This window comes from Corvus moneduloides, chromosome 28 (assembly GCF_009650955.1).
Source record: "Corvus moneduloides isolate bCorMon1 chromosome 28, bCorMon1.pri, whole genome shotgun sequence".
Taxonomy (NCBI): domain Eukaryota; kingdom Metazoa; phylum Chordata; class Aves; order Passeriformes; family Corvidae; genus Corvus; species Corvus moneduloides.
The window spans coordinates 4,820,494-4,844,789 of record NC_045503.1 but is presented as its reverse complement, the minus strand read 5'-3'; the positions used below and the strand labels follow the sequence as shown (position 1 = coordinate 4,844,789).

General features: G+C 61.3%; 1 protein-coding gene across 2 annotated transcripts in view; it reads right to left on the bottom strand.

The window, feature by feature from the left end:
- Positions 1–24,296, bottom strand: part of LOC116435982 (fibrillin-2-like) — a 71,276-nt gene that overhangs the window by 5,855 nt on the left and 41,125 nt on the right. For both annotated transcript variants that reach the window (XM_032092748.1, XM_032092747.1), the window contains exons 19-58: positions 20,556–20,681; positions 19,455–19,574; positions 18,870–19,007; positions 18,558–18,608; positions 18,153–18,278; positions 17,339–17,566; positions 17,098–17,223; positions 16,519–16,647; positions 14,998–15,123; positions 14,482–14,607; positions 14,009–14,131; positions 13,649–13,774; positions 13,421–13,546; positions 12,908–13,030; positions 12,103–12,225; positions 11,669–11,794; positions 11,199–11,321; positions 10,778–10,900; positions 10,079–10,240; positions 9,566–9,634; positions 9,200–9,325; positions 8,814–8,939; positions 8,334–8,483; positions 7,995–8,066; positions 7,599–7,724; positions 7,285–7,410; positions 6,500–6,625; positions 6,262–6,378; positions 5,986–6,114; positions 5,453–5,572; positions 5,069–5,194; positions 4,835–4,987; positions 4,604–4,669; positions 4,211–4,336; positions 3,576–3,695; positions 3,085–3,207; positions 2,492–2,623; positions 1,788–1,913; positions 1,088–1,294; positions 214–339 (exon numbers count right to left, since the gene is read on the bottom strand). In XM_032092748.1, the coding sequence (XP_031948639.1) occupies positions 214–339; positions 1,088–1,294; positions 1,788–1,913; positions 2,492–2,623; positions 3,085–3,207; positions 3,576–3,695; positions 4,211–4,336; positions 4,604–4,669; positions 4,835–4,987; positions 5,069–5,194; positions 5,453–5,572; positions 5,986–6,114; positions 6,262–6,378; positions 6,500–6,625; positions 7,285–7,410; positions 7,599–7,724; positions 7,995–8,066; positions 8,334–8,483; positions 8,814–8,939; positions 9,200–9,325; positions 9,566–9,634; positions 10,079–10,240; positions 10,778–10,900; positions 11,199–11,321; positions 11,669–11,794; positions 12,103–12,225; positions 12,908–13,030; positions 13,421–13,546; positions 13,649–13,774; positions 14,009–14,131; positions 14,482–14,607; positions 14,998–15,123; positions 16,519–16,647; positions 17,098–17,223; positions 17,339–17,566; positions 18,153–18,278; positions 18,558–18,608; positions 18,870–19,007; positions 19,455–19,574; positions 20,556–20,681 (5,043 nt within the window). The remainder of the gene's footprint in view (positions 1–213; positions 340–1,087; positions 1,295–1,787; positions 1,914–2,491; positions 2,624–3,084; positions 3,208–3,575; positions 3,696–4,210; positions 4,337–4,603; positions 4,670–4,834; positions 4,988–5,068; positions 5,195–5,452; positions 5,573–5,985; positions 6,115–6,261; positions 6,379–6,499; positions 6,626–7,284; positions 7,411–7,598; positions 7,725–7,994; positions 8,067–8,333; positions 8,484–8,813; positions 8,940–9,199; positions 9,326–9,565; positions 9,635–10,078; positions 10,241–10,777; positions 10,901–11,198; positions 11,322–11,668; positions 11,795–12,102; positions 12,226–12,907; positions 13,031–13,420; positions 13,547–13,648; positions 13,775–14,008; positions 14,132–14,481; positions 14,608–14,997; positions 15,124–16,518; positions 16,648–17,097; positions 17,224–17,338; positions 17,567–18,152; positions 18,279–18,557; positions 18,609–18,869; positions 19,008–19,454; positions 19,575–20,555; positions 20,682–24,296) is intronic.

Below are 24,296 nucleotides of genomic sequence, written 5' to 3'. Positions count from 1 at the left end.
CAGTCCCTATGACTCCTGGGGTCAGGGAAGACAGGGAACCCCGTTTTAAGGAGTTAAACCACACGGAGAGGTGACTTCGAGGTGCAGAGGGGCACGAAACAGGGCCCAGTATCCAGAGCCCTGCACAACCCACAGCTCCCAGGGGGAGGGCGGGTCCCGGGGGGTTACAAAGCGCAGGGAGGGCGCCTGTGCGGGGTGCCCAGCCCGGCTCACCCTGGCAGGCGGTGCCTGTGATGTCCGGGGTGTAGCCCAGGCGGCAGTGGCAGCGGAAGGAGCCGATGCTGTTGATGCACTGCCCGTTCCTGCACAGGTTGGGCAGCACCTTGCACTCGTCGATGTCTGTGGAGGGAGGGGAGGAGCTGTCAGTGCCAGAGCTGCTCTGTGCCCAGGTGCCAGCCCAGCTCACCTCCCCAAGAGCTTATCTGAGGTTTGTTATCAGATAACTCAAACAGGACAAGTGTCTTGGAGTTATTTTGGCACCGTGGTCTGGCAGCTCCCAGCTGCCAATGAACATCCCCCTGTTAACCTGAGAGCTGCAAAGATAAACTGGATTTCTGGCTGAACTTTCACAAAGCAGAAATCTGCTGCACATTCCCTGGACATGTGTGGGGTTTCCCCCCAGAGCAGGGATGGAGGTTGGGTGAAGGACTCCACTTAATTATCATCATTTCCATGCTAACTTACATTTGGCTCCTAATCAATCCTGTTTCTTCTGCCAGCTTTAATACCTCGGTATCTGCACTGTTTATGTTCTGCTGTAATCTACCAGTAGCTGTTTTTAGTTTTACACTGTGGAGTAACTGATTAATATCTTTCATCTGTTATCTCCTGCCTGTTCAATAAATAACTCATTTTATAATAGACCTGATCTGCCATCCTCAGACCTTGCAGGCCACAGGGATTCCTTAACATTAAGCCATAAATCCAAGGCCAAGGCAGGGCTGAAGCTCCCCCTCATCCCACGACACTGGGGCAGGCTGGATTCTCCCAGAGAGCCAGAGCTCCGTGGCCACAGAACATTGCAGAGGCTCCTTGTCTGCCCCAGGCCTGTCCCGGCCACTTCCCAGGGGGACTGTGCCTCACTCACCTCTGCCGTCCGTGGAGTACCCGGGGCCATGGGGACACATCTTCTTGTAGTGGGCAGTGCCAGGGAGGGGGCACAGCTCGCACTGCGGGCCCCAGCTGCGCCCGCTGTTGCAGCAGCACTCGGACTTGGTGACCAGGTTGCGGTTGGTGGAGGACATCTGGCACATGGTCTGCAGCACCTCCGTGAAGCAGAAGCCCTGGCGGGTGTCTGGGCACAGGAAAAGGGGACACAAATCCAAGATCTGAGGCAGTGCCAGCACCAGGGTAACGGAGCAGGCGGTGCCAGGGCCAACGGGGAGGGTGGAGGGGTTTGGATAAAGGTGATGCTCCAACAACTTTCCTGCTCAGGAGCAAAGAATCCCAGAATGGGTTGGGTTGGGTTGGAAGGGACCTTAAAGCCCACCCAGTGCCACCCCTGCCATGGCAGGGACACCTCCCACTGTCCCAGGTGGCTCCAAGCCCCGTCCAACCTGGCCTTGGGCACTGCCAGAGATCCAGGGGCAGCCACAGCTGCTCTGGGCACCCTGTGCCAGGGCCTGCCCACCCTCCCAGCCAGGAATTCCTTCCCAATATCCCATCTGTCAGCAGGAAGCCACTCCCTGTGTCCTGTCCCTCCATCCCTTGTCCTGAGTCCCTCTCCCGCTCTCTGAGCCCCCCTGACACCCGAAAAGCTCCCTGTGCTGCCCAGGCCGGGGCATTACCGATGCACTCGGTGCCCGAGGGACTGACTTCGAAGCCCTCGTTGCAGTCGCAGCGATAACTCCCGGCCGTGTTCACGCAGCGCCCGTTGGGGCAGATCCCGGGCTTGGTCCGGCACTCGTTCTCATCTGCCAGGGAGGCACCGCACACAGCCCTGCTGAGCCCAGGGACAAACCTTCCCAGCTTCCCCTCCCTTTGGAACGCCCTCACAGAGCCCCTGAGGATCAGTTCCATGTTTTTATGCAGCTGGGAGAAACCTCCACTCGCCCTGGGAGAAACCTCCACCCGCCCCAGATCTCTCCCAGAGTAGGGTGGCAGAATTCAGCCTCCCTGGCTTGTCCCTGCTCCAGCTGCTGCTGGGATTGGGCTGGAGCTGGCTCTGTGCTGTGCAGCTCTGGGTTGTTCATTCCTGCCCATTCCAAAAGCAGCTTGGCACAGACTCGGAAAAACTCAAAGGGAAGGACACGTGGCACAGGGCTGTGTCACCCTGGGGGTGACCCACGGCTCCAGGGATGCACTGAGGTTTTGTGTGTCCTACTGGGACACTCGGGAAGTTGTGACACGTGGGAGAGCCCAGGGAGGAGCCCAAGGATGCAAAAGAAAGAAGGATGTAAAAGAAAGAAGGATGTAAACCAAAGCTCCGTGGAGGATCCCTCGGAGAGGACACTGTCCATGCCCCGGGAGTGCCCCCAGCCTGCCCTGGTACCTGTGCACCCCTCTCCATCGGGCCTGCGCTGCATCCCAGGAGGGCAGATGCACATGAAGGTGCCGATGAGGTTCTTGCAGAGCATCCCCCGGGACTCGCAGTCGTGCAGCCCCTCTGCGCACTCGTCCAGATCTGCAACGAGACCCCATGAGAGCCCCTGCCAGCCCCAACTCTGCCTCAGACCCCATCAGAGCCCCTGCCAGCCCTGCCAGCCCCAGCTCTGCCACCCTTGCACTGCTCCATCTGGCTGGCACACAGCTTAAAAAATACCATGGAATGAGGTGGGCTGGAAGGGACTTAGAAATTCATTCAGTGCCACCCCTGCCATGGGCAGGGGCACCTTCCACTGTCCCAGGGTGCTCCAGCCTGGCCTTGGACAATTCCAGGGATGGGGCAACCACAGCTTCTCTGGGAAGCCTCCCCAGCCTTCCAGGGAAGAATTCCCTTCTACCAGCAGGACACTGAGGTGGGTGATGGGAGAAAAGCCCAGAGATGCCAGCGCAGAATTCCCACCTTCCCCATACACACCTGGCCACGTGCAGGGGCTGGGGACAGTTTGGGCCATCCCCTGCTGGCTGCAGAAGGGGTTTTACCTCTGCACATCCTCCTGTCCTCCCGCAGGGCGTACCCGGAGGGGCAGGTGCACTCGTAGGAGCCGAAGGTGTTGATGCAGCGGAAGGCGCAGAGCAGGGGGTTCAGGGAGCACTCGTTGATGTCTGCAGGGAGGAGAGGACAGGACAGGACTCACCCCGGTGCCCTCGGCAGGGCAGGAACTCCCCAGGGCAGAGCCACCCTCCCCGGGCATCCATCCCATGAGAGCTTTGTTCCACCAAGGCCTCCTGCCGTGGTAGCCCTGCAGAGCCTCTGGTGTCCCAGCAGCTTTGATGGGAACGGGCTGCTGGTCCTTGGGGAGGCAGCTCCCATGTTCATCCAGGTCTCCAGGCGTCCTCCTGGGCTCCAGAGGGAGCTGGCGGAGCCCCGTGTGGAGAGGAGCCCCATCCAGCTTTTCCACACCACCCACGGGGGGCTGGCCCAGGCAGAGGGTCCCACACAGCCCAGCGTGGATGGAACGAGGCGTTGTTACCTTCGCAGGTCATCATGGGCCCCGGCTCAAAGCCCTCGTCACAGGCGCACTCGAAGCCTCCCACCACGTTGGTGCAGGTGCCATTCCCACAGGGATTGCCAATGGAGCACTCGTCCGTGTCTGGGGAGCACAGCAGCGTGAGGAGGACGGGGATGGGGAAGGGCTGGGCTGGGCTCTTGCAGGGGGAGCTCTCAAACTGTCCCGGAAAGGAAGGGAAGGGAAGGGAAGGGAAGGGAAGGGAAGGGAAGGGAAGGGAAGGGAAGGGAAGGGAAGGGAAGGGAAGGGAAGGGAAGGGAAGGAAGGGAAGGGAAGGGAAGGGAAGGGAAGGGAAGGGAAGGGAAGGGAAGGGAAGGGAAGGGAAGGGAAGGGAAGGGGAAGGGAAGGGAAGGGAAGGGAAGGGAAGGGAAGGGAAGGGAAGGGAAGGGAAGGGAAGGGAAGGGAAGGGAAGGGAAGGGAAGGGAAGGGGAAGGGAAGGGAAGGGAAGGGAAGGGAAGGGGAAGGGAAGGGAAGGGAAGGGAAGGGGAGAGCAACGATTCCCTCCCGGCACACACCCACAGCGATCCATTCACCCTCTGGAGCAAGGGGACGGAGCAGGAGGGAGCAGGGCACCCATGCAGACCCCCACAGAGCCTCACCCACGCCAGTTGACCCGGTGTAGTCCAGGTTGTAGCCGAAGGGGCACTCGCAGCGGAAGGAGCCGTCAGTGTTGATGCAGGCCCCGTTGATGCACACGCCCAGGTTCTCCGAGCACTCGTTCACATCTGGGAATGGAAAACGACGCTTCACACAGCCACAAACAGCCCTGTCCCCTCAGCACTGACACGGGATGCTCAGGCGATCCCTGAGTTTCCAGGTGTTCCCTCTCCAGAGCTGAGGGATGAACCCCCGCTGGGCAGTCGGGGTTTGGGGGGTGCCCAGTCCCGTGTCCCCCCAGGATCCTTCCCCGCTCTCCTGCAGCCCAGCTCTGGTTGATCCCAGGCAACAACCCCCCAGCCCAAATTTCTCCTCATCCCTCCACCCTGCCTCACCTTCCCGGGTGTCACCCGGGCCTGGGATGGCCCCGTGGCCGTATGGACACAGCTCCTGGAAGGCAACTGGAAGAGAGCAGAGAAGTGGGATGTGCTGAAGGGATTCTGCTCCCAGCAGCTGAAATGGGCTTTGGAGGCTCCTGGGATTCCCATGGGGACACACCCATCCCTCTCCCTAGGACACCCCCATCCCTCTCCCCAGGGACACCCCCATCCCTCTCCCGTCCCTACCGTTGCCCTCCTGCGGGCACAGCTCGCAGGGGTCTCCCCAGCCCTCCCCGGGCATTTTGCTGCAGCAGCACCGAGCCTTGGTGGTGTTGAAGGCCTTGGGCACGGAGCACTTCCCGTTGTCAAAGCGAGTGAAGCAGAAGCTCTGGCGGGTGTCTGGGGGAGGATGGGGGCGTGCCAAGGTCAGGGAGAATCCCGGGAATTCTGCTCCCTCCCCCCAGGAGCGGCTGCACTGACCGAAGCAGCGGCGGCCGTTGTCGGACAGCACAAAGCCCGGGGGACACACGCACTGGAAGCTGCCAGGGGTGTTGGTGCACGTCCCAAAGAGGCAGATGTTGGGCTCCTCTTCGCACTCGTTGATGTCTGGGAGGACACGCGGGGCACCCAGAGGTCAGGAGAACAGGGGAGGGGGGTGTTTGGGGGCTGGACACCACCCCTGCCTCACCCTCCAACCTTCCCTCAGGGAAAACGGGCACAGCAACACCCCTGAGCCTCCTGTGCCACCAGAGCTGGTCTTGCCTGGCTTCCAGGAGGGATTTGGGGGTGGTGATGCCCCTGGGATGGGACAGGTCAGGGTGCCCAGGTGCCGTGCTGGGAACGGGGGCACAGAGCCGACCTTACCGATGCAGTTGTCGTTCTGCACCTCGTAGCCAGGGGGGCAGATGCAGCGGAAGGAGCCCTCCAGGTTCTGGCAGGTGCCCGGGGAGCAGGTCCCAGGCAGGCTCACGCACTCATTGATGTCTGGAGAGGGGGAAAACAGCCAGGGATGGGGTCTGGGCTCTGCTCTGAGCACCTGGGGGTGCCCTGGGTGCACCAGGCCCTGCCTTGCCCCAAAGGTGACAGGGAACAGGGGAGACGTTTCCAGGATGGTTCCCAAGATGTCCCTGGTACAATTTTAGGGCAAGGACAGGACATTTCTCCCACTGCCTGCAGGTCCCAGCACGTGGACAGGACAGGCCTGAAGGGAGATGGAGGCAGGGAGGGGCCAGTCCAGCTCTCTGTGGGCATTTAAATGACCAGGCTTTGCTTCCTGGGGACTTGTGAGCACTTCTGGAGAATCCCACTGCTGGGACCAGCTTAGGGACCACATGGCACAGCACCAGCCAGGCCAGCGGACCCTGGACACTGCCCTGGACACTGCCCTGGACACTCACCCACGCAGTTCTTGCCGTCGGGGGTGCGGTCATACCCCTCCTGGCACAGGCACTGGAAGGAGCCGACGCTGTTGATGCACTGCCCGTTCCTGCACACCTGCCCCACCAGGGATGAACACTCGTCAATGTCTGCGGGCCGGAGAGCAGCGGGAAACGGGAAGAGAGACGGAGCAAGAGCGTCAGAGTGTCACCTGTGGCACACACAGCCACCCTCGGCCACCAGGGCTGGCCCCGGTGAGTCATCCATGGCATCAGGGCTCCGGGGAACTCACTCACCCATGCAGTCGTTGTTGTGGGTGAGCTCGAAGCCCGGGAAGCAGAGGCAGTTGTAGGAGCCCACGGTGTTCTTGCAGGTCCCGTTGCCGCAGGGCTGCCGGTCACACTCGTCGATGTCTGCGGGGACAAGGTCACACCTGAGAATCCGGGTGGCTGCACGGCACAGGGAGGACACTTGGCTGTCCTTGGCAGCACCCTGGGGTGTCAGGGACTTGTGTCCCCCTGGGGTGACACTGACCCATGCACATGGTCTGCTCCCCGGTGGCCTTGAAGCCGTTGTGGCAGATGCAGACGTAGCTGCCCTCGGTGTCCACGCAGTCCCCATGGCTGCACACGTTGGGGATCTCCTGGCACTCGTTGCGACCTGAAATGAAGCCGAGGGGTCCAGGTGAGGGGCAGGGAGGGAATGGGGAGGGGGAGAGCAGAGCCCCGCCCATGGTTTTGGAGAGCTGACTTCATCACAACGAGATTTATGTGCTGCCATCCCAAAAAAAAGGGGAGTGTGATATCAGGTGTGTCCCAGTGATGCCATGAAATGTTTGCCTTTTCTTTTAACCCCGTTATACCTTTTTACAACTTCTGTATTCCTAGTGCTTTTTGCCTACATTCTTGGACTTGTTTGTCAAGCTAAGAGACTGAACATTTCAGAAGCTTCGTAGCCAGGGATCAGTGTGACCCAGAGCCCAAGGTCCTCTCCAGAACACATTCTGTAAACCAAGACAGAACCATCCAGGGGAAGGCTCCTTGGGGAGGGGGGCTCACTTGAGCCTCTCATTGGGGAATCTTTGATAGATCTGCTAATTAGTAACACCTATAATGTTATACCCAATGTTGGGGGGGCAGGGAGACACAGAGATAGACTCGACGGGGTGCATCTCGATGCATATGACCTGGACGTGTGCACCTAAGGATCCTTAAAATAAATCCCAAGGTAAAATCCCTTTTCCCCTTCTAACCGTGTATGACTCTTGATTTTAAGACCAGGAAAAGGCATCACCAGGTGTCCCTGAGGTGTCCCCTTACCCACACAGGCTCCCCCCGGGGACAGGCGGTAGCCAGTGGCGCACTCGCAGCGGAAGCTCCCCGGGATGTTGACGCACTCCGCGTGCCGCTGGCACAGCGTCTCCCCGCTGCTGCACTCGTCGATGTCTGCAGGGACACAGGGCACAGGGACACTGGATGGCACCAGGAACGCCGGGATAAATCCAGCAGGGGCTGTCCTGGGAATGGCTGAGGCAGCGCTGGGATCGCTGCACCCAGCGGGACCAGCCCAGCTTGGGAAGGACCACTGGGATCACCCAGCGGGAGGTGCTGGAATTCCTGCTGGGATGCGGTACCTTCACAGATGAGCAGGATGTTGTTGTAGCTGAAGCCGATGGGGCACTCGCAGCGGAAGCTCCCGATCTGGTTGATGCAGACGCCGTTGGTGCAGATCGCCGGGATCTCGCTGCACTCATCAATATCTGCACACAATCCAACATCAGCATCCTGCCCCGGCATCCCGGGAATGCCCCACAACATCAGTATCCCCCCTTGGCATCCCAGGAATGCTGGGAGATGCTGGGAGAACTCATCTCCCACCTCCTCAGTCTCTGGCACTGCCAAGCCTCTTTTCCTTGCCCTAACCCTTAATTCCCTAGGGGAGGGGAAGGGCAGAAGCTCACAAGCAGCCTGGGAAGGAAGCAGAGGGTCAGGAGCAGCCCTGGCCCCATGGGGATGCAGGATTTACTCACCAATGGGCTTCCCTGTGTGGATGTCGATGATAAATCCGGGGGCTTGGTTCCCACACAGGATCTGGTACTCAGCTGGAAAGGGAACACTGAGGTCATGGCTGTGCCCATGGACGGGGGGGTTAAGTGAGGGACAACTGTGCTGGAACTGGGGTCTGACAGGCAGCAGGGGCTCCCCACTGTGCTTGGAGTCACCCCCAGGGTGCTCTCCCTTCTCCTCTATCTTGTTGGTGTCCATGCCCCAAATTTCATGGGAAAACAGGAAACTCGAGGCGACAGGGATCACCTGGGACAGACTTACAGCCGGCAGGGGTGGCACAGGAACCCCGTGAGGGCACTTACGGCTGGCAGGGGTGGGACAGGGCTCGCAGGGTTTGTTCCAGGCCTTGCCGATGTTGTAGGAGCAGCAGCACATCTTCTTGGTCATGTTGAAGGACAGCTCGTTCTCGCACGTGTCGTTGTAGTTGCGGTAGCAAACGCTCTTCCTCATGTCTGTAACGGCAGAGCCGGGCTCGGGACAGCCCTGGGAATGGCACTGCCAGCCCCGGGAATGGCACTGCCAGCCCCAGGAATGGGAGGGAAGACCTCCAAGACTGAGCCCAACCCATGCCCCATCTGTCACCCAGACCAGAGCACTGAGTGCCACGTCCAGCTTTGAATCCCAGGCCCTGTTCCCAGCTCTTCTGCTCCATCCCCTCAGCACAGCCCCAGGGTCGGGCACAGGGCAGTGCCAGACCCCTCACCACAGATCTGGCCCATTCCCCGCAGATCTGGAGCCCTCCCCATGAATCCTGAGCCCTCCCCAGGGATCTGGAGCCGTACCCATGCAGTTGTTTCCCCCGTTGACCTGCATGTACTCGGGGGGGCACACACAGGTGTAGTTGCCCAGGGTGTTGTAGCAGGTGCCAGGGCCACAGATCCCGATGTGGGCAGAGCACTCGTCGATGTCTGCGGGATAAAGGAGTCAAAGCACTGGGCACGGGTGGAGAAGGGCACAGGGTGGGGTGGGGGTAGGCTTGGCACGAGGGATGGGTGGGTTTGGCACAGGGACAGGTTTGTGATGAGGAAATCTGGAAGGGAAAGAACCACTCCTGGGGCAGCTGGGATGCACACACACAGCTCTGGCACGTGTGTGTGCCATCCACCACGGACAACACCCAGCCCCTGCAGCAGGTGCCACCCCTGTCCCCCGTCCCTGGCACCGGTACCTTCGCAGATGCGGGTGTCCTCGTTGAGGTAGTAGCCCAGGGGACACTCGCACTGGAAGCTGCCGAAGGTGTTGACGCAGTTCCCGCCCTGGCACAGCCCCGGCAGCTCCTGGCACTCATCGATGTCTGAGGAGGGACAGCAGTGGGACATTTTCACTGCCTGTGCCACCCCTGCAGCTCCAGAGTTCATCCCACCATGCCCAGCCCTGCTCTGGACCGTGGCCAAGGAGAGCCACACTTTGTGTCCATCACTTGGTGGTCAGTGGGCACCCACCAGCCCAGTGCCATGGCACAGAGTCCCCACAGGGCTGGGGTCCCCCAGCACCCCATCCCTCGGGAAGGGCCATGGGAATAGGGATAACTCACCCTCCAGGATGACAGTGATGGGGTTGGGCCGGAACCCTTCTCCCCCAGGGCACAAGGTCTTGTACTCGGCTGTGGAGAAAGGCAGTCGGGGGAGCTGAGAGGGCTCCCATGGACCAGGAGGGGTGGGGAGAGCCAGGAGAATCCCAGGAGAATCCCAGGAGAATCCCAGGAGGAACAGGCCATGAGGATGTGTCTGGGGCTCAGACGGAGCAGCTCGATCCCCATCGCCTGCCGAGCCAACGGAGCCATCCCACAGCCTGCCCTCCCTGGAAGGGGGTGATTCCACATTCTCTCCCCCAGCCCACTGCACCGGGAATGAAGGATCCCAGCCCAGATCCCCCAGACACGACAGCCTGGTCTCTCCCATCCCGCTTCACCTCTGCCCTGCCCTGCCTGGAGCAGCAAGTCCTGAACTCGGCACCTCCAGTCGGAGTTGAGAATCCATCGGGAAGCGTCCCTGCCTCTCTTCCCTCCTTCCCACCCCGTGCTCATCCCAAGCTTTTCCCCACTCACTGGTGTTGGCCGGAGGACAGAGCTCACAGGGGTTGCCCCAGGCACGGCCCAGGGAGCAGCAGCAGGAGGCCCGAGTGACCCCCACTCCGATCTCAGCACTGCAGGAGATGCCCCCATCTCCTCGATCCTGCGTGTCCAGGAAGCAATTCCCAACTCGGGTATCTGCACAGAGACAGGGCTGCGTGAGCAAAGCCTCTCCTGGAAAGCTTGTGGGTGCAGGAGGAACGGAATCATGGAATTGTGGAACCTTAAAGATGATCGTGTTCCACCCCCTGCCACGGGCTGCAAAGGAATGTGAAATGTTCCAGGGATAAGGAAAAATTGTGGGTTACTGGGAGCTGTGTGGGATCATGGAATCCCAAATGGTTCGGGCTGGAGGGATCTGAAGGATCATCCTGGCCATGGGCAGGGACACCTTCCACTGTCCCAGGCTGCTCCAAGCCCCGTCCAGCCTGGCCTTGGACACTGCCAGGGAATTAAACAGCTCCAGAGCTGCCCTGGAGTAACATTGCTTCAACAAGAGGGGCACCCACAGTGGTGACAGTGACACGAGGTGGGGCACACTTGACAGGACGTGGGTTAAACCCAGGGGACAGCCAGGCAGGGACAGCCAGGCAGGGACAGCCTCACTGTGACCAGTTCCAGCTACAAGAGACCACCAAGAAGGACCCGCAGGGTGTCAGGGGGGTCCCCACTCACCCACACAGCCCACCCCAGTGGGGTTCAGCTCGAAGTCCTGGGGGCAGTTGCACAGGTAGCTGCCAGGGGTGTTGACACAGAGCCCGTTGATGCAGTTCACAGGGTCTGCACACTCGTTGATGTCTGAAAGGATGGACAGATGGATACTGAAGATCAAGGTGAGCACTGCCAGGAAAGCCCAGCCCAGCCGGAGCTCTGTGCCCAGGGTGTCCCCCACGTGAGGCAAAGCCCCTCTAGAACACATCTTGCCCTGTGCCACTGCCACCACCCTGCCCAGAGGCAGAAGGGAGGAGCAGAGCCACCCCCAGCTGTCCCTCCTGGCCACCCCCCAGCAGCAAAGACGTCACAGGGTTGCTGGACTGATTGGGGCCAGCCCAGCCCAGCAGAGCCCAGAGCGGGACCCTCACCCAGGAGCCCTGACCTGTGCAGTTGCCCCCGCTCCTGTCCAGCTCATATCCATCGTCACAGGCACAGCGGAACATCCCGGGCAGGTTCTGGCAGGTGCCAAAGACACAGATGTTCTGGAAGGTGCATTCATCAATGTCTGCAAAACAGGGACAGCTGGGGACAGGCTGTGGCAGGGTGAGGGCCAGGACAGGCTTCTCCTGCCCAGCTGTGACCAACCCACCCCAGGATGGTTCTGGTGCCGTGGGAGACAATCTCCTGGGAGAGCTGGGCCACTCCACCCTCTCCCACTCTCTCCCCTCACCCCTGTTCTCCTGGTTTTCCATCTGGCAGGAATCCAGCTCAGCCCAGCCTCTCTGAGGGCTGGGGACCAACTGCAGCCAGTGGCAGAGGTGGCACCTCAGGAGCCTGGCACCAGCGCTGGATCAGGAGGTGACAGCAGAGGACAGAGAAGGCCAGGAGGGAGTCAGAGCCCGGGGCACTCACCCTGGCAGGCCTTGCTGTCCTCGGTGGGGTTGAAGCCCATCTCGCACTCGCAGCGGTACCCGCCGGGCGCGTTGAGGCATTGCCCGTTCTCACACAGGTTCACGTTGTCCGCACACTCGTCCACGTCTGCAGGGAGGGACAGTGTCCACACAGGGGTGGGGGCTGCCCCCAGCCAGCCCAGGGACCCCAGGAGCCTGTGCCCACCCACTGCTGGGAGGCTGCAGCTCCTGTCACGGCCCTGAGCCTCCCCAAACACCTGTGAGGAGCTGCTGGGTCCCTGCTGGAGATCCCTGTGGCGCAGACCAGGCTGCCCTGTGCTTTGGGGCACACATGCTTTGGGGAACCCCAGCCACAGGCAGCACCAAGCAAGGCTGGTGGCTCAGAGGGGCTGGTCCCTGTCCCAGTCCCGTTCCTGCTGCCAGCCCCAGGCTCACCCGAGCAGGAGAAGCCGTCGCCGTTGAAGCCGTCGCGGCAGGCGCAGCGGTAGGAGCCGGGCGTGTTCACGCAGTTGGCGTTCAGGTTGCACTTGTGCTCCTCGGTCGCACACTCGTCCAGGTCTGGGCACGGACAACACCCTGTCAGTGCCTGGCCTGGCTAATCTGGAATGACCTTGGGCTCCTGGATGAGCTGGACCCACTTACTACGGAACCACAGAGCAGTTTGGGTGGGAAGGACGTTAAGGATCATCCAGTCCCACCCCCAGGGACACCTTCCACTAGCCCTGTCCAGCCTGGCCTTGGTCACCTTTTCTTGCCTTTCCCCTGAGCCTGGGCAGCTACAGGGGCACACAAACGGCCCAGGAGACTGTCCAGGCACTTGGAGGCTCCAACACATCCCTGGAAGCCTCTATGGCCACAACCAGGACACTGCTAAGCCCTGACCCATGTCCCCAAGTGCCACATCTACACGGCTTTTAAATCCCTCCAGGGATGGTGACTGGGCCTGGGCTGGACAACCCTTTCTATGAAGACATTTTTCCCATTTTCCCAATATCCAACCTAAACCTCCCCTGGCACAGCTTGACATCATTCCCTCTTGTCCTGTTGTTCCCTGGCAGCAGAGCCCAACCCCACCCTCCCGTCAGGGAGCTGCGCAGAGCCAGAAGGCTCCCCCTGAGCCTGCTTTGCTCCAGGCTGAGCTCCTCCATCTCCTGGTGCTCCAGTGGAAGCTCAGCCCAGCCTTCCCAGCTGCCTGCAGAGCACCTGGAGAGGGATCAGCCTCCCCTGGAGGAGGACTCACCGTTGCACTTGAGGCCATCTCCGAGCCAGCCCGAGCGACACTTGCACTTGAAGCTGCCGGGGACGTTGATGCAGGACGCGTGCATGTCACAGTTGTGGGCCCCAATCTCACACTCATCGATGTCTGCAGAGGAAGGACACCAGGGCTGGCACAGCTCAGCTCTCCCAGCACAGCAGGGCTGAGCCAGGGATGGTCCCACTCTGGGCTTTGGGCACCGACGGCTCCCGGAGCTCCCAGGGCTCTGGGGGAGAGGCTGCCCGGGGCTGAATCCTGGGGCTGAGGGTACAACTGGGCAAAGGGCAGGCTCCTGGCTTGGCCATCACCTGGGAACAGGTGGGTTCCTGCCTGCATCCTGCCTTGCTGGCCCTCTGTGCCTGCCCAGGAGGGCTCCCAGCACATCCCACAGCAACCCCACACAGCCCCCTGGGATGGGGCTTTCTCCAGGGCAGCTCTGAGAGGGTTTTCCCATTTTTGCCACTGGCAGCCCCGGCTCCAGGGGTGCTGAGCTCCCACCTGTGCACCCCGTGGTGCCCTTCTTGACGAAGTAGCCCAGCTGGCAGTGGCAGATGAAGGAGCCCTTGGTGTTCTCACACTCGCCGTGCAGGCAGATGTTGGGGTTGAGGTCGCACTCGTTCACATCTGCAGGACAAAACCAACCATGGGACACCCCAAGGACCCTGGTGTGGCTCTGGGGACAGGATGCAGAGCTGGGACACGTCCAGGACACAGCCAGGGCCTCACCAATGCAGGTCTTCATGTCCAGGGATGCCATGAAGCCGTCGAAGCAGAGGCACCGGTACTCCCCGGGGATGTTGGTGCACTGCCCCCCGTCACAGATGTCAGGATTATCCTCACACTCATCAATATCTGCACAGAGGAGACCGTGCCAAGGTGAACACAGTGAACAGGCACAGCAGGAGCACGGGGGGCAGGAGGAAATCCCAAATCATGAGGGGCTGGACGGGGCAGTGCAAAGCAAAATCATCCACCCAGGGAAATCCCCTCTCTGGAAGGGACTTAAAAGTGAGACCCCTCATCCTGGAGCCAACTGGGGGGGACACAGAAGTCCCTGGGGCTACGAGAGCCAAGGTGGCCACTGACCTGCACAGGACCTCTTGTCTGGCATCAGGGCATAGCCTTCGCTGCAGCTGCACTCGTAGCTGCCCTCGGAGTTGGAGCAGTGGGTGTCACAGCCCCCGTTGGTGATGGTGCACTCGTCGATGTCTGGGGACAACCACACAACGGCCTGAGTCAGGAGGGACCCTCAGGGATCACCCAGCCCAACCCCTGGCCCTGCATAGACAAGAGCCCAGGCAGCAGTTTGGGTGGGAGAGGAGGACACAAATCTCCCCCAGCCAGGAGAAAACACCTCATTCCTTCTCCCCAGCCCCTGGCACTGCCCTCACAGCCCTCACAGCCGGTGACAGTCCCTTGCCAGCAGCACAGATTTGGCTGTCACTCATCCAGGGCGTTCCCCCTTTGCTTTACCCCCTGAACACTACAACACACACGAGCCCAGGAGGGTTCTGGGCTCATCCCAAGGTTCTGGAGGGACCCTTTGGGGGAGCACTCACCGACACAGCCCTGCCTGTCCAGCGTGGCCTGGAAGCCCGAGTCGCAGGAGCACTGGTAGGTGCCGATGACGTTGACGCAGCGCCCGTTGCGACAGAGGTTGTCACTGAGGGAGCACTCGTTGATGTCTGAGGGAACAAGAGCACTTTGAGCAGCCAGCCCTGCTCAGGCCACGCTCAGGCCATCATCTGGTGCCCACCCTGGGTGTCCAAACTGGATTTGTCCCATTGGTCAAAGGGAGCAGCAGAACGAACAACAGTGAAACACTGGGAATGAGCTTGGTCCCTCCTCCTGGATGAGCTGGACCCACTCATCATGGAAGCACAGAAGGCTTTGGGTGGGAGGGACCTTAAGGATCATCCATGGGCAGGGACATGGGCAGAGACACCTTCCCCTAGCCCCGGCTGCTCCAAGCCCTGGGCAGTTCCAGGGATGGGACATGGGGGATGGGAAGGAGATACCCACACGCCTGCAGGAGCTCCAGGGCTCCCTGTGGGATCCCTGCTGTGCCCCCTCACCGATGCAGGTGTTGCCCTCGGCCGTCAGCTCGTGCCCAGGGGGGCAGATGCACTCGAAGCTGCCGTCGGTGTTCATGCAGATCCCGCCCCGGCACAGCAGCGGGTCCCGCTCGCACTCGTTGATGTCTGCACAGGAAAATGGGATTGGTCCCTTCCAGCTGCTGCTGCTGCGCTGGAGGCACATCCCAGAACAGGGAATATCACACAGTTAACAGGGCAGGGAGTGCATGGCTTGGATCCAGTGGTCTCCTGGTTGGAGCCTGAATGTTGGGAAATCACAGCTCGTGCTTGACCTCAGCAGAACCCAGGAGCCCCTCAGTGACAGCAGAACAAGGGACTGAGGTTGGATATATTTAAAAAACTCATTTTCCTTTCATGTTTATTTTTCTGACTCCAGCCTTGAAATTAGGAATGGGATATTTTCCCTGACTTGGATAAAACACTGATGAGATTTCCAGGTAAAGAGGGCTGAGATGCACCTGAAAATGGGGGTGGCAGGTCCCTACCAAACACCCCCAGATCAGTGGGAGCCTGTTCCCGGTGAATCCCAGGCTGCATCTTCACTGCTGTTGTTGTCCCCTGCCCCAGGCTGGAAAGAATTCCTCCCTCAGGAGGCTGAAGCCAAATTCTTTTGCCAAACACAGGTGGGAAGAAGTTAATCCTTGACCACAGGCAAGGACAAAACGTCACCACTCCCTTTGGGGTAAGATGACTCAGCTCCCTGTCACCCAGAAAAACAGGATAAAGTGGAATTGGACGGGTAACAGTGAGCATTAAATTAAAAAAAGAACAATGAAAAGAACAATGAAATTTATATCCTTCTATAAAGATTAGAAATCTGATTACTGCAAGAAGGCACCAGGTCATGGGTGAGGACTGTGACATTCTCAGTGTCCCAGAAATGGAGCAGAAGGAGGAGGATGATCAGTGGGAGCTGTGGAAACCCCTGCTACAAATTGTATAGAAAAGACAAAGCTTCTGCCAGGGGCAGTGATTTATTTTAAAGAGCACAGAGAATAAAACATGAAAAATAAATAAATGATGTTGAATCATGGCTTGAAGTGGTTTGAAAGTCCAAGCCAAAGCAGGGAGAGCAGAATATTAAGAGCAGGTCAGTGAGACAAGTGAGTCTGGCTGGACAGAGGAGAGGAACATGGAATGCCAGGAATTAGAGGACAGCAAGAGTCTGGCTGAGCTGTTGGAGACAAACTGAGGTACTGAGGTCACTGATGGGATTTTTTAAGCTCCAAACAAGAATTATTCAATTGAAAACAGATGGGACTCTGACAGAATAAAAACAAGCCTTGGGCAGATGGGAGGAGCTGTAAGGAATTGTGTGAGGGTAAAGGGAGATTAAATGGGCAGGTGAAGGGAGCCCCTATAACTGAGAGCTGGGTGGGGTGGGAGAGGGCATGTGGTGTCCCAGAACTCCTCAGGGAGGATTTGATCCATGGAAGCGTTTGGGGAGCCGGGCAGCTCCGGCCCTGGCCATGCCCTGTCCCAGCAGGGGCCGAGCCTCACCCATGCAGTTCTTCATCATCATGAAGCCGCTCTCGTAGCCCTCGAAGCACTCGCACTCGAAGCTGCCCGGGGTGTTCACGCAGGAGCCGTGGCCACACAGGTCGGGGGAGATGCGGCACTCGTCGATGTCTGGGGACAAGGACAGGCAGTGGGGCAGGACAGGCCACCAGCACCGCCAGAGCCAGCGCTGGGCTGCCCACACTGCACACCCAACTCGCTGGGCAGGGACCAGGGACAAAGGAACTCCCTGTCCCTGGAGAGGCTGCAGTTACGCTGCTCCCTGGGGCAGGGCTGACCCTTCATCCCACAGGCAGGAGGAGCTTTATGGAATCACAGAATGGTTTGGGTCGGAGGGACCTTAAATCCCACCCAGTGCCACCCCTGCCATGGGCAGGGACACCTCCCACTGTCCCAGGCTGCTCCAAGCCCCAGTGTCCAGCCTGGCCTTGGGCACTTCTACTCATGGTCCTGCCCTTGGCTCCTCCCCACATCCCTCAATAAGCGCCAGGACTCCTCTGGGCAGCCCCACCCTGCTGAGCCCCCAAAGGCAGTAGGAAGAGCCCAGAGGGGGTCCCTCACCTGTGCAGTTCCTCTCCTCAGCATCCAGAGCAAAGCCATTGCCGCAGATGCACCGGAAGCTGCCGATGGTGTTCCGGCAGGTGCCGTGGGTGCACAGCCCAGAGAACACCTTGCACTCGTTCACATCTGAGGGGGCACCAGAGGAGTTCAGGGTGGGGGGGTCTCCGTGAACCCCCTCAGGCAGCGGGGCCGCAGCTGAGAGGGGCCCAGCCCAGCCCCAGCAGCCCCGAGTCCCCCTCACCTTTGTAGAAGGGCCGTCCCGAGAGCACGTCCCCGCGGTTGGCAAAGCCCGGCCCACGGGGACAGATGGCCTTGTACTCGCTGGAGCCCGCCCTGGGACACTCCTCGCAGTCGGAGCCCCAGGCCGAGCCCACGGAGCAGCAGCACATGTCCATGCGGAACTTGCCGGGCAGCGGCTCCGTGCACTCGTCCTCGTCCCAGCGCATGTAGCACTGCTCCACCCGCACGTCTGGGGACACAGCGCGGCTCAGCCCCCAGCACAGCCGGCCACGTCGCTGCCTGGGACGGGCTGAGCTTCCTGCGGTGGCTTTGGTTGGAGCGTCCTCCAAACAGCGCCCATGGGGATGAGAAAACCTTTCCTGGGAGGGATTCCATAGCATGGAGTGCTGGCAACAGGGCCAGAGGATGGACTCTCACAGAATCCCGGGATTTAGGTTGGGAAAGACCTTTGAGATCACTGAGTCCAGCCTATGACCCAACACCACCTTGTCACCCAGACCACGGCACCGAGTGCCACATCCAGGCTTTTCTCAAACACGGTGCTGCAAGCGCAGGTGGCCCCCACAAAGGGCAGGAGTTTGGCACTGGGTGCCCAGGAGCTGTTTTAGGGCTACTGGGCCACGTCTTTAACCCCTGAGGTTATCTGGCCACTCCTGAAGTCCACCCAAGAAGGACAATGGTGTTACTGGCCAGACTTGAGGACATGAAACTCTGGTTCAGCTGTGAGGTTTGGGGGCTCTCTCAGGTGTGACTTGATTCCCAAGAATTCCTGGGGCACATGGCAGGGAGGATCTGGGCAGAGGAGGTGTCCTTACCCACACAGGTCCTGGCAGTGCCATCCAGGGTCAGCCCCTCGGGGCACTCGCAGCGGAAGGAGCCGGCCGAGTTCACGCAGCGTCCATTGGGGCACACGCCCGGGAACACCTCGCACTCGTTCACATCTGTGGGCACAGAGGTGGGGGAAGGTGAGGGATGGCACGGGGACACATCCAGTGTGGCCTGGAGGGGCTCCTGGAGGAGGTGGGAGGAGCCCAGAGCCACCCACCAGGCTCCAAGTGGCAACTTATCCATGAAAACCGGGCACAAACAGGGATGGGATCTGGGCATGGACAGACAGACAGACAAAGGGCCAGAGAGTGGAGATCCCCCCCAAGCCTCAGAGAAGCAGGACACCAACACGGACACCATGCCCAGGTTCCCAATAACAGCAGTTATTTTACCTTCACAGGTGACCCCCTTCATGCGGGCGTATCCCCGGGGACAGGCGGTGTCTGCAAGGGACAGGAACGTCAGCAAAGAAACCCATCCACGTTTCCCACAGAATCATGGAGTATCCAGAGCCAGGAGGGACCCACAGGATCACCCAGTCCAACTCCTGACCCTGCCCAGACACCCCAACAATCCCACCCTGTCCCCGGGCGTTGTCAGTGCCCCAGCACCCTCCAGGGAAGAACCTGTTCCTGATCTCCATCCCACCCCCGGGCACAACTCCAGCATTTCCTCGGGAATGCCAGAGCCTGGCAGAACCTCACCGATCTCGCAGCGCTCGCAGGGGCTGCCCCAGGCTGCCCCCAGGGTGGCACAGCACTCGGATTTCAGCGTGGCCCCGTTGATGTTGACCTCGCAGCGCCCGTCCTGGATGTTGAGCCAGCAGGTGCCCTTCATGCTGTCTGCAGGGACAGACATGGGGGCTGGAGGGGCTGCTCCATGCCCCACATTCCAGGGGCATGGAAGCCCTGGGAGGCAGCTGGGAGGAGCTGTCTCTGCCCAAGTGCTCCCTGGGGACACTGATCCTTCAGGATCAGCAGGGACACAAACCAGGCTGGTCCCCAGAGCCTTAAATCCCATCCAATGCCACCCCTGCCATGGGCAGGGACACCTTCCCTGATCCCAGGCTGCTTCAGCCTGGCCTGGGACACTTCCAGGGATCCAGGGGCAGCCACAGCTGCTCTGAGAAATCCATTCCAGAGCCTCTCCACCTTCCCAGGGAAGGATTCCATCCCAGTATCCCATCCATCCCTGCCCTCTGGAATTCCCGTCCCTGCGCCAGGCCAGGTGACCATGCAGGGTGACGCTGGCAGTGCCGCCTGGCCCTGGCAGGAGCTGGCCCCACTCACCCACACAGATGGTGCCACTGGGGTCCAGTTTGCTGCCCGGGGAGCACTCGCAGGCGAAGGAGCCGGCGTTGTTCCGGCACAGCCCGTTCACACACGGGTTGGACGTGCACTCGTTGATGTCTGCGGGGACAAGGGACAAAGGGACAAGGGACAAAGGGACAAGGGACAAAGGGATGGTCACTGGGGGCAGTGACAGGGGACACCACCTCGGAGACACAGACTGGAGGAGGTGAGAGCAAAGAGCCTGAAGAATGGTGGTTTAAATTGTTTTTTACATGGTATTAAATAGCATAATAAAATTTAAAATATGCTAGAATATGTAATATATATAAAATATAATATATATAAAATATAAAAGATACAATATAGAAATATATCATGATATAATAATGTAATATATAACAGTAAATACTATATAATATAATCATATAATATATAATATATAGTACATCATATATACTCTACGTGGTGTATTATATATTATTGTATACTACATATATACAATCATATATAACATATAATCATGACATATAGAATGTAACAAATACTACATAATGTACTATATGCTATATAATGTATAAATAATAAATTATATATAAATTCCATATAAATATATAAAATATAGGTATAAACACGTAATTTAGAGAGATCTAACAACAATATTAAAAATATGAGATTTTTAAAAATTTATTTGGATCGAGGCTGCACAGCATTGGCCACTTTTCACCTTCTTCACAGAAAATCAGCTTTTTTCACCAAACACTTGTGTGCAAAGTGCCAGTTCTCAAATATTTGAGGCCTCTGTGCACAGGAAACCATTTCTCCCCCTCCAAATCACAACCTTTCAATCAAATTCCCTAAACCTTGCAATTTTGGTCAGGCCTCAAGCTCAAATTTTGTGGGCCTGGAGGAAATTGCTCTGGTTTCCAGGCTCAGATGTTTTGGGGTTGGGTGTCCACTGCTTTGAACCCAGTGTGAAGGACCACAAAAAGCCATGAGAAAAAACCCTAAAGATGAGGTAAAAACCCCCGAGCCCCGAAGGCGGAGCTGCAGTGGGGGGTTAGAGCTGGGCTGGCTCCAGGCAGGGCTCGGCCCCGTTACCTTCGCAGGTGTCGGTCTCGGTGCGGAACACGAAGCCCTTGGGGCAGGTGCAGGTGTAGCTGCCGGGGGTGTTCCTGCACAGGCCGTTGTCACACAGCAGCCGATTGACGCTGCACTCGTCCACATCTGGGGACAGACGGCGTCCGTGAGCTGCTCTGGGCTGGCAAGGGTTAATTTCCCCCACGCGACCACAGGATGGACCCAGGGGACCAAACCCCAGCCCCTGCACAGACACCCCAACAATCCCACCCTGTCCCAGAGTGCTGTCCTGGAGCTCTGGCAGCCTCGGGGCTGTGCCCGTTCCCTGGGCAGTGCCCAGGCCCGCTTGGGGGGAAGAACCTTTCCCTGAGATCCATCCCAAACCTCCCCTGACACAGCCCCGGCCGTTCCCTGTGTCCTGTCCCTGCTCCCAGAGCGCAGAAATCAGAGCTGCTCCTTCTCTTCCCTCACAAGGAACTTGCAGAGTCTCCCCTGCTCTCCCGGGGGTGCTGAACCTGCCCATGGGGAGCAGGGAACGAATCCTTGTTTTCCTTTCCCCATTAAACTGTCCTTATCCCAACCCATGAGTTCTCCCCCCAGTCCCACTGCTGGGGGAGCGAGCAGGGGGCTGTGGGGGCTGTGGGGACTGTGGGAGGCTGTGGGGGGCTGTGGGGGGCTGTAGGGGGCTGTGGGGGCTGTGGGGGGTTGTGGGGGGCTATGGGGGCTATGGGGGCTGTGGGGGGCTGTGGGGGCTGTGGGGGCTGTGGGGGGCTATGGGGGCTGTGGGGGCTGTGGGGGCTGTGGGAGGCTGTGGGGGGCTGTGGGGGGCTGTGGGGGCTGTGGGGGGCTGTGGGGGGCTGTGGGAGGCTGTGGGGGGCTGTGGGAGGCTGTGGGGGGCTGTAGGGGGCTGTGGGGGCTGTGGGGGCTGTGGGGGGCTGTGGGGGGCTGTAGGGGGCTGTGGGGGCTGTGGGGGCTGTGGGGGGCTATGGGGGGTTGTGGGGGCTGTGGGGGGCTGTGGGAGGCTGTGGGGGTTGTGGGGGGCTGTAGGGGGCTGTGGGGGCTGTGGGGGGCTGTGGGAGGCTGTGGGAGGCTGTGGGGGGCTGTAGGGGGCTGTGGGGGGCTGTGGGAGGCTGTGGGGGGCTATGGGGGGTTGCGGGGGTTGTGGGGGGCTGTGAGGGGCTGTGGGGGCTGTGGGGGCTGTGGGGGGCTGTGGGGGGCTGTGGGGCTGTGGGGGCTGTGGGGGGCTGTGGGGGGCTGTGGGGGCTGAGGGGGGCTGTGGGGGGCTATGGGGGCTGTGGGAGGCTGTGGGAGGCTGTGGGGGGCTATGGGGGGTTGTGGGGGGTTGTGGGGGGCTGTGGGGGCTGTGGGGGGCTGTGGGGGGCTGTGGGGGGCTGTGGGGCTGTGGGGGCTGTGGGGGGCTGTGGGGGGCTGTGGGGGGCTATGGGGGCTGTGGGAGGCTGTGGGGGGCTGTGGGAGGCTGGGGGGGGCTGTGGGGGTTGTGGGGGCTGTGGGGGGCTGTGGGGGCTGTGGGGGCTGTGGAGGCTGTGGGAGGCTGTGGGGGGCTGTGGGGGGCTGTGGGGGCTGTGGGGGGCTATGGGGGCTGTGGGAGGCTATGGGGGGCTGTGGGAGGCTGTGGGGGGCTGTAGGGGGCTGTGGGGGCTGTGGGGGCTGTGGGGGGCTGTGGGGGCTGTGGGAGGCTGTGGGGGCTGTGGGGGCTGTGGGAGGCTGTGGGGGGCTGTAGGGGGCTGTGGGGGCTGTGGGAGGCTGTGGGGGGCTGTGGGAGGCTGTGGGAGGCTGTGGGGGGCTGTAGGGGGCTGTGGGGGGCTGTGGGAGGCTGTGGGGGGCTATGGGGGGGTGTGGGGGGTTGTGGGGGGCTGTGAGGGGCTGTGGGGGCTGTGGGGGCTGTGGGGGGCTGTGGGGGGCTGTGGGGCTGTGGGGGCTGTGGGGGGCTGTGGGGGGCTGTGGGGGCTGAGGGGGGCTGTGGGGGGCTATGGGGGCTGTGGGAGGCTGTGGGAGGCTGTGGGAGGCTGTGGGGGGCTATGGGGGGTTGTGGGGGGTTGTGGGGGGTTGTGGGGGGCTGTGGGGGTTGTGGGGGCTGTGGGGGCTGTGGGGGCTGTGGGGGGCTATGGGGGCTGTGGGGGCTGAGGGGGGCTGTGGGGGGCTATGGGGGCTGTGGGGGGCTGTGGGGGCTCTGGGGGGCTGTGGGGGGCTATGGGGGGCTGTGGGGGGCTGTGGGGGACTGAGGGGGCTGTGGGGACTGTGGGGGACTGAGGGGGGCTGTGGGGGGCTGTGTGGGGCTGTGTGGGGCTGTGGGAACTGTGGGGGGCTGTGGGGGACTGAGGAGGCTGTGGGGGGCTGTGGGGGACTGAGGGGGCTGTGGGGGGCTGTGGGGGGCTATGGGGGCTGTGGGGGACTGAAGGGGCTGTGGGGGCTGTGGGGGACTGTGGGAGGCTGTGGGGACTGTGGGAGGCTGTGGGGGCTGTGGGGCTGTGGGGGGCTATGGGGGCTGTGGGGGACTGAAGGGGCTGTGGGGGCTGTGGGGGGCTGTGGGAGGCTGTGGGGGGCTGTGGGGGCTGTGGGGGACTGTGGGAGGCTGTGGGGGCTGTGGGGGGCTGTGGGGGGCTGAGGGGGCTGTGGGGGACTGAAGGGGCTGTGGGGGCTGTGGGGGCTGTGGAGGCTGTGGGGGCTGTGGGGGGCTGTGGGAGGCTGTGGGGGGCTGTGGGGGGCTATGGGGGCTGTGGGGGACTGAAGGGGCTGTGGGGGCTGTGGGGGCTGTGGGGACTGTGGAGGCTGTGGGGGCTGGGGGGGGCTGTGGGGGGCTATGGGGGCTGTGGGGGCTGTGGGGGCTGTGGGGGGCTATGGGGGCTGTGGGGGCTGAGGGGGGCTGTGGGGGGCTATGGGGGCTGTGGGGGGCTGTGGGGGCTGTGGGGGGCTATGGGGGCTGTGGGGGACTGAAGGGGCTGTGGGGGCTGTGGGGGCTGTGGGGACTGTGGAGGCTGTGGGGGCTGTGGGGGGCTGTGGGGGGCTATGGGGGCTGTGGGGGCTGTGGGGGGCTGTGGGGGGCTGTGGGGGCTGTGGGGGGCTGTGGGGCTGTGGGGGCTGTGGGGGGCTGGGGGGGGCTGTGGGGGCTGAGGGGGGCTGTGGGGGGCTATGGGGGCTGTGGGAGGCTGTGGGAGGCTGTGGGGGGCTATGGGGGGTTGTGGGGGGTTGTGGGGGGCTGTGGGGGCTGTGGGGGGCTGTGGGGGGCTGTGGGGGCTGTGGGGCTGTGGGGGCTGTGGGGGGCTGTGGGGGGCTGTGGGGGGCTATGGGGGCTGTGGGAGGCTGTGGGGGGCTGTGGGAGGCTGTGGGGGGCTGTGGGGGTTGTGGGGGCTGTGGGGGGCTGTGGGGGCTGTGGGGGCTGTGGAGGCTGTGGGAGGCTGTGGGGGGCTGTGGGGGGCTGTGGGGGCTGTGGGGGGCTATGGGGGCTGTGGGAGGCTATGGGGGGCTGTGGGAGGCTGTGGGGGGCTGTAGGGGGCTGTGGGGGCTGTGGGGGCTGTGGGGGGCTGTGGGGGCTGTGGGAGGCTGTGGGGGCTGTGGGGGCTGTGGGGGCTGTGGGAGGCTGTGGGGGGCTGTAGGGGGCTGTGGGGGCTGTGGGAGGCTGTGGGGGGCTGTGGGAGGCTGTGGGAGGCTGTGGGGGGCTGTAGGGGGCTGTGGGGGGCTGTGGGAGGCTGTGGGGGGCTATGGGGGGTTGTGGGGGGTTGTGGGGGGCTGTGAGGGGCTGTG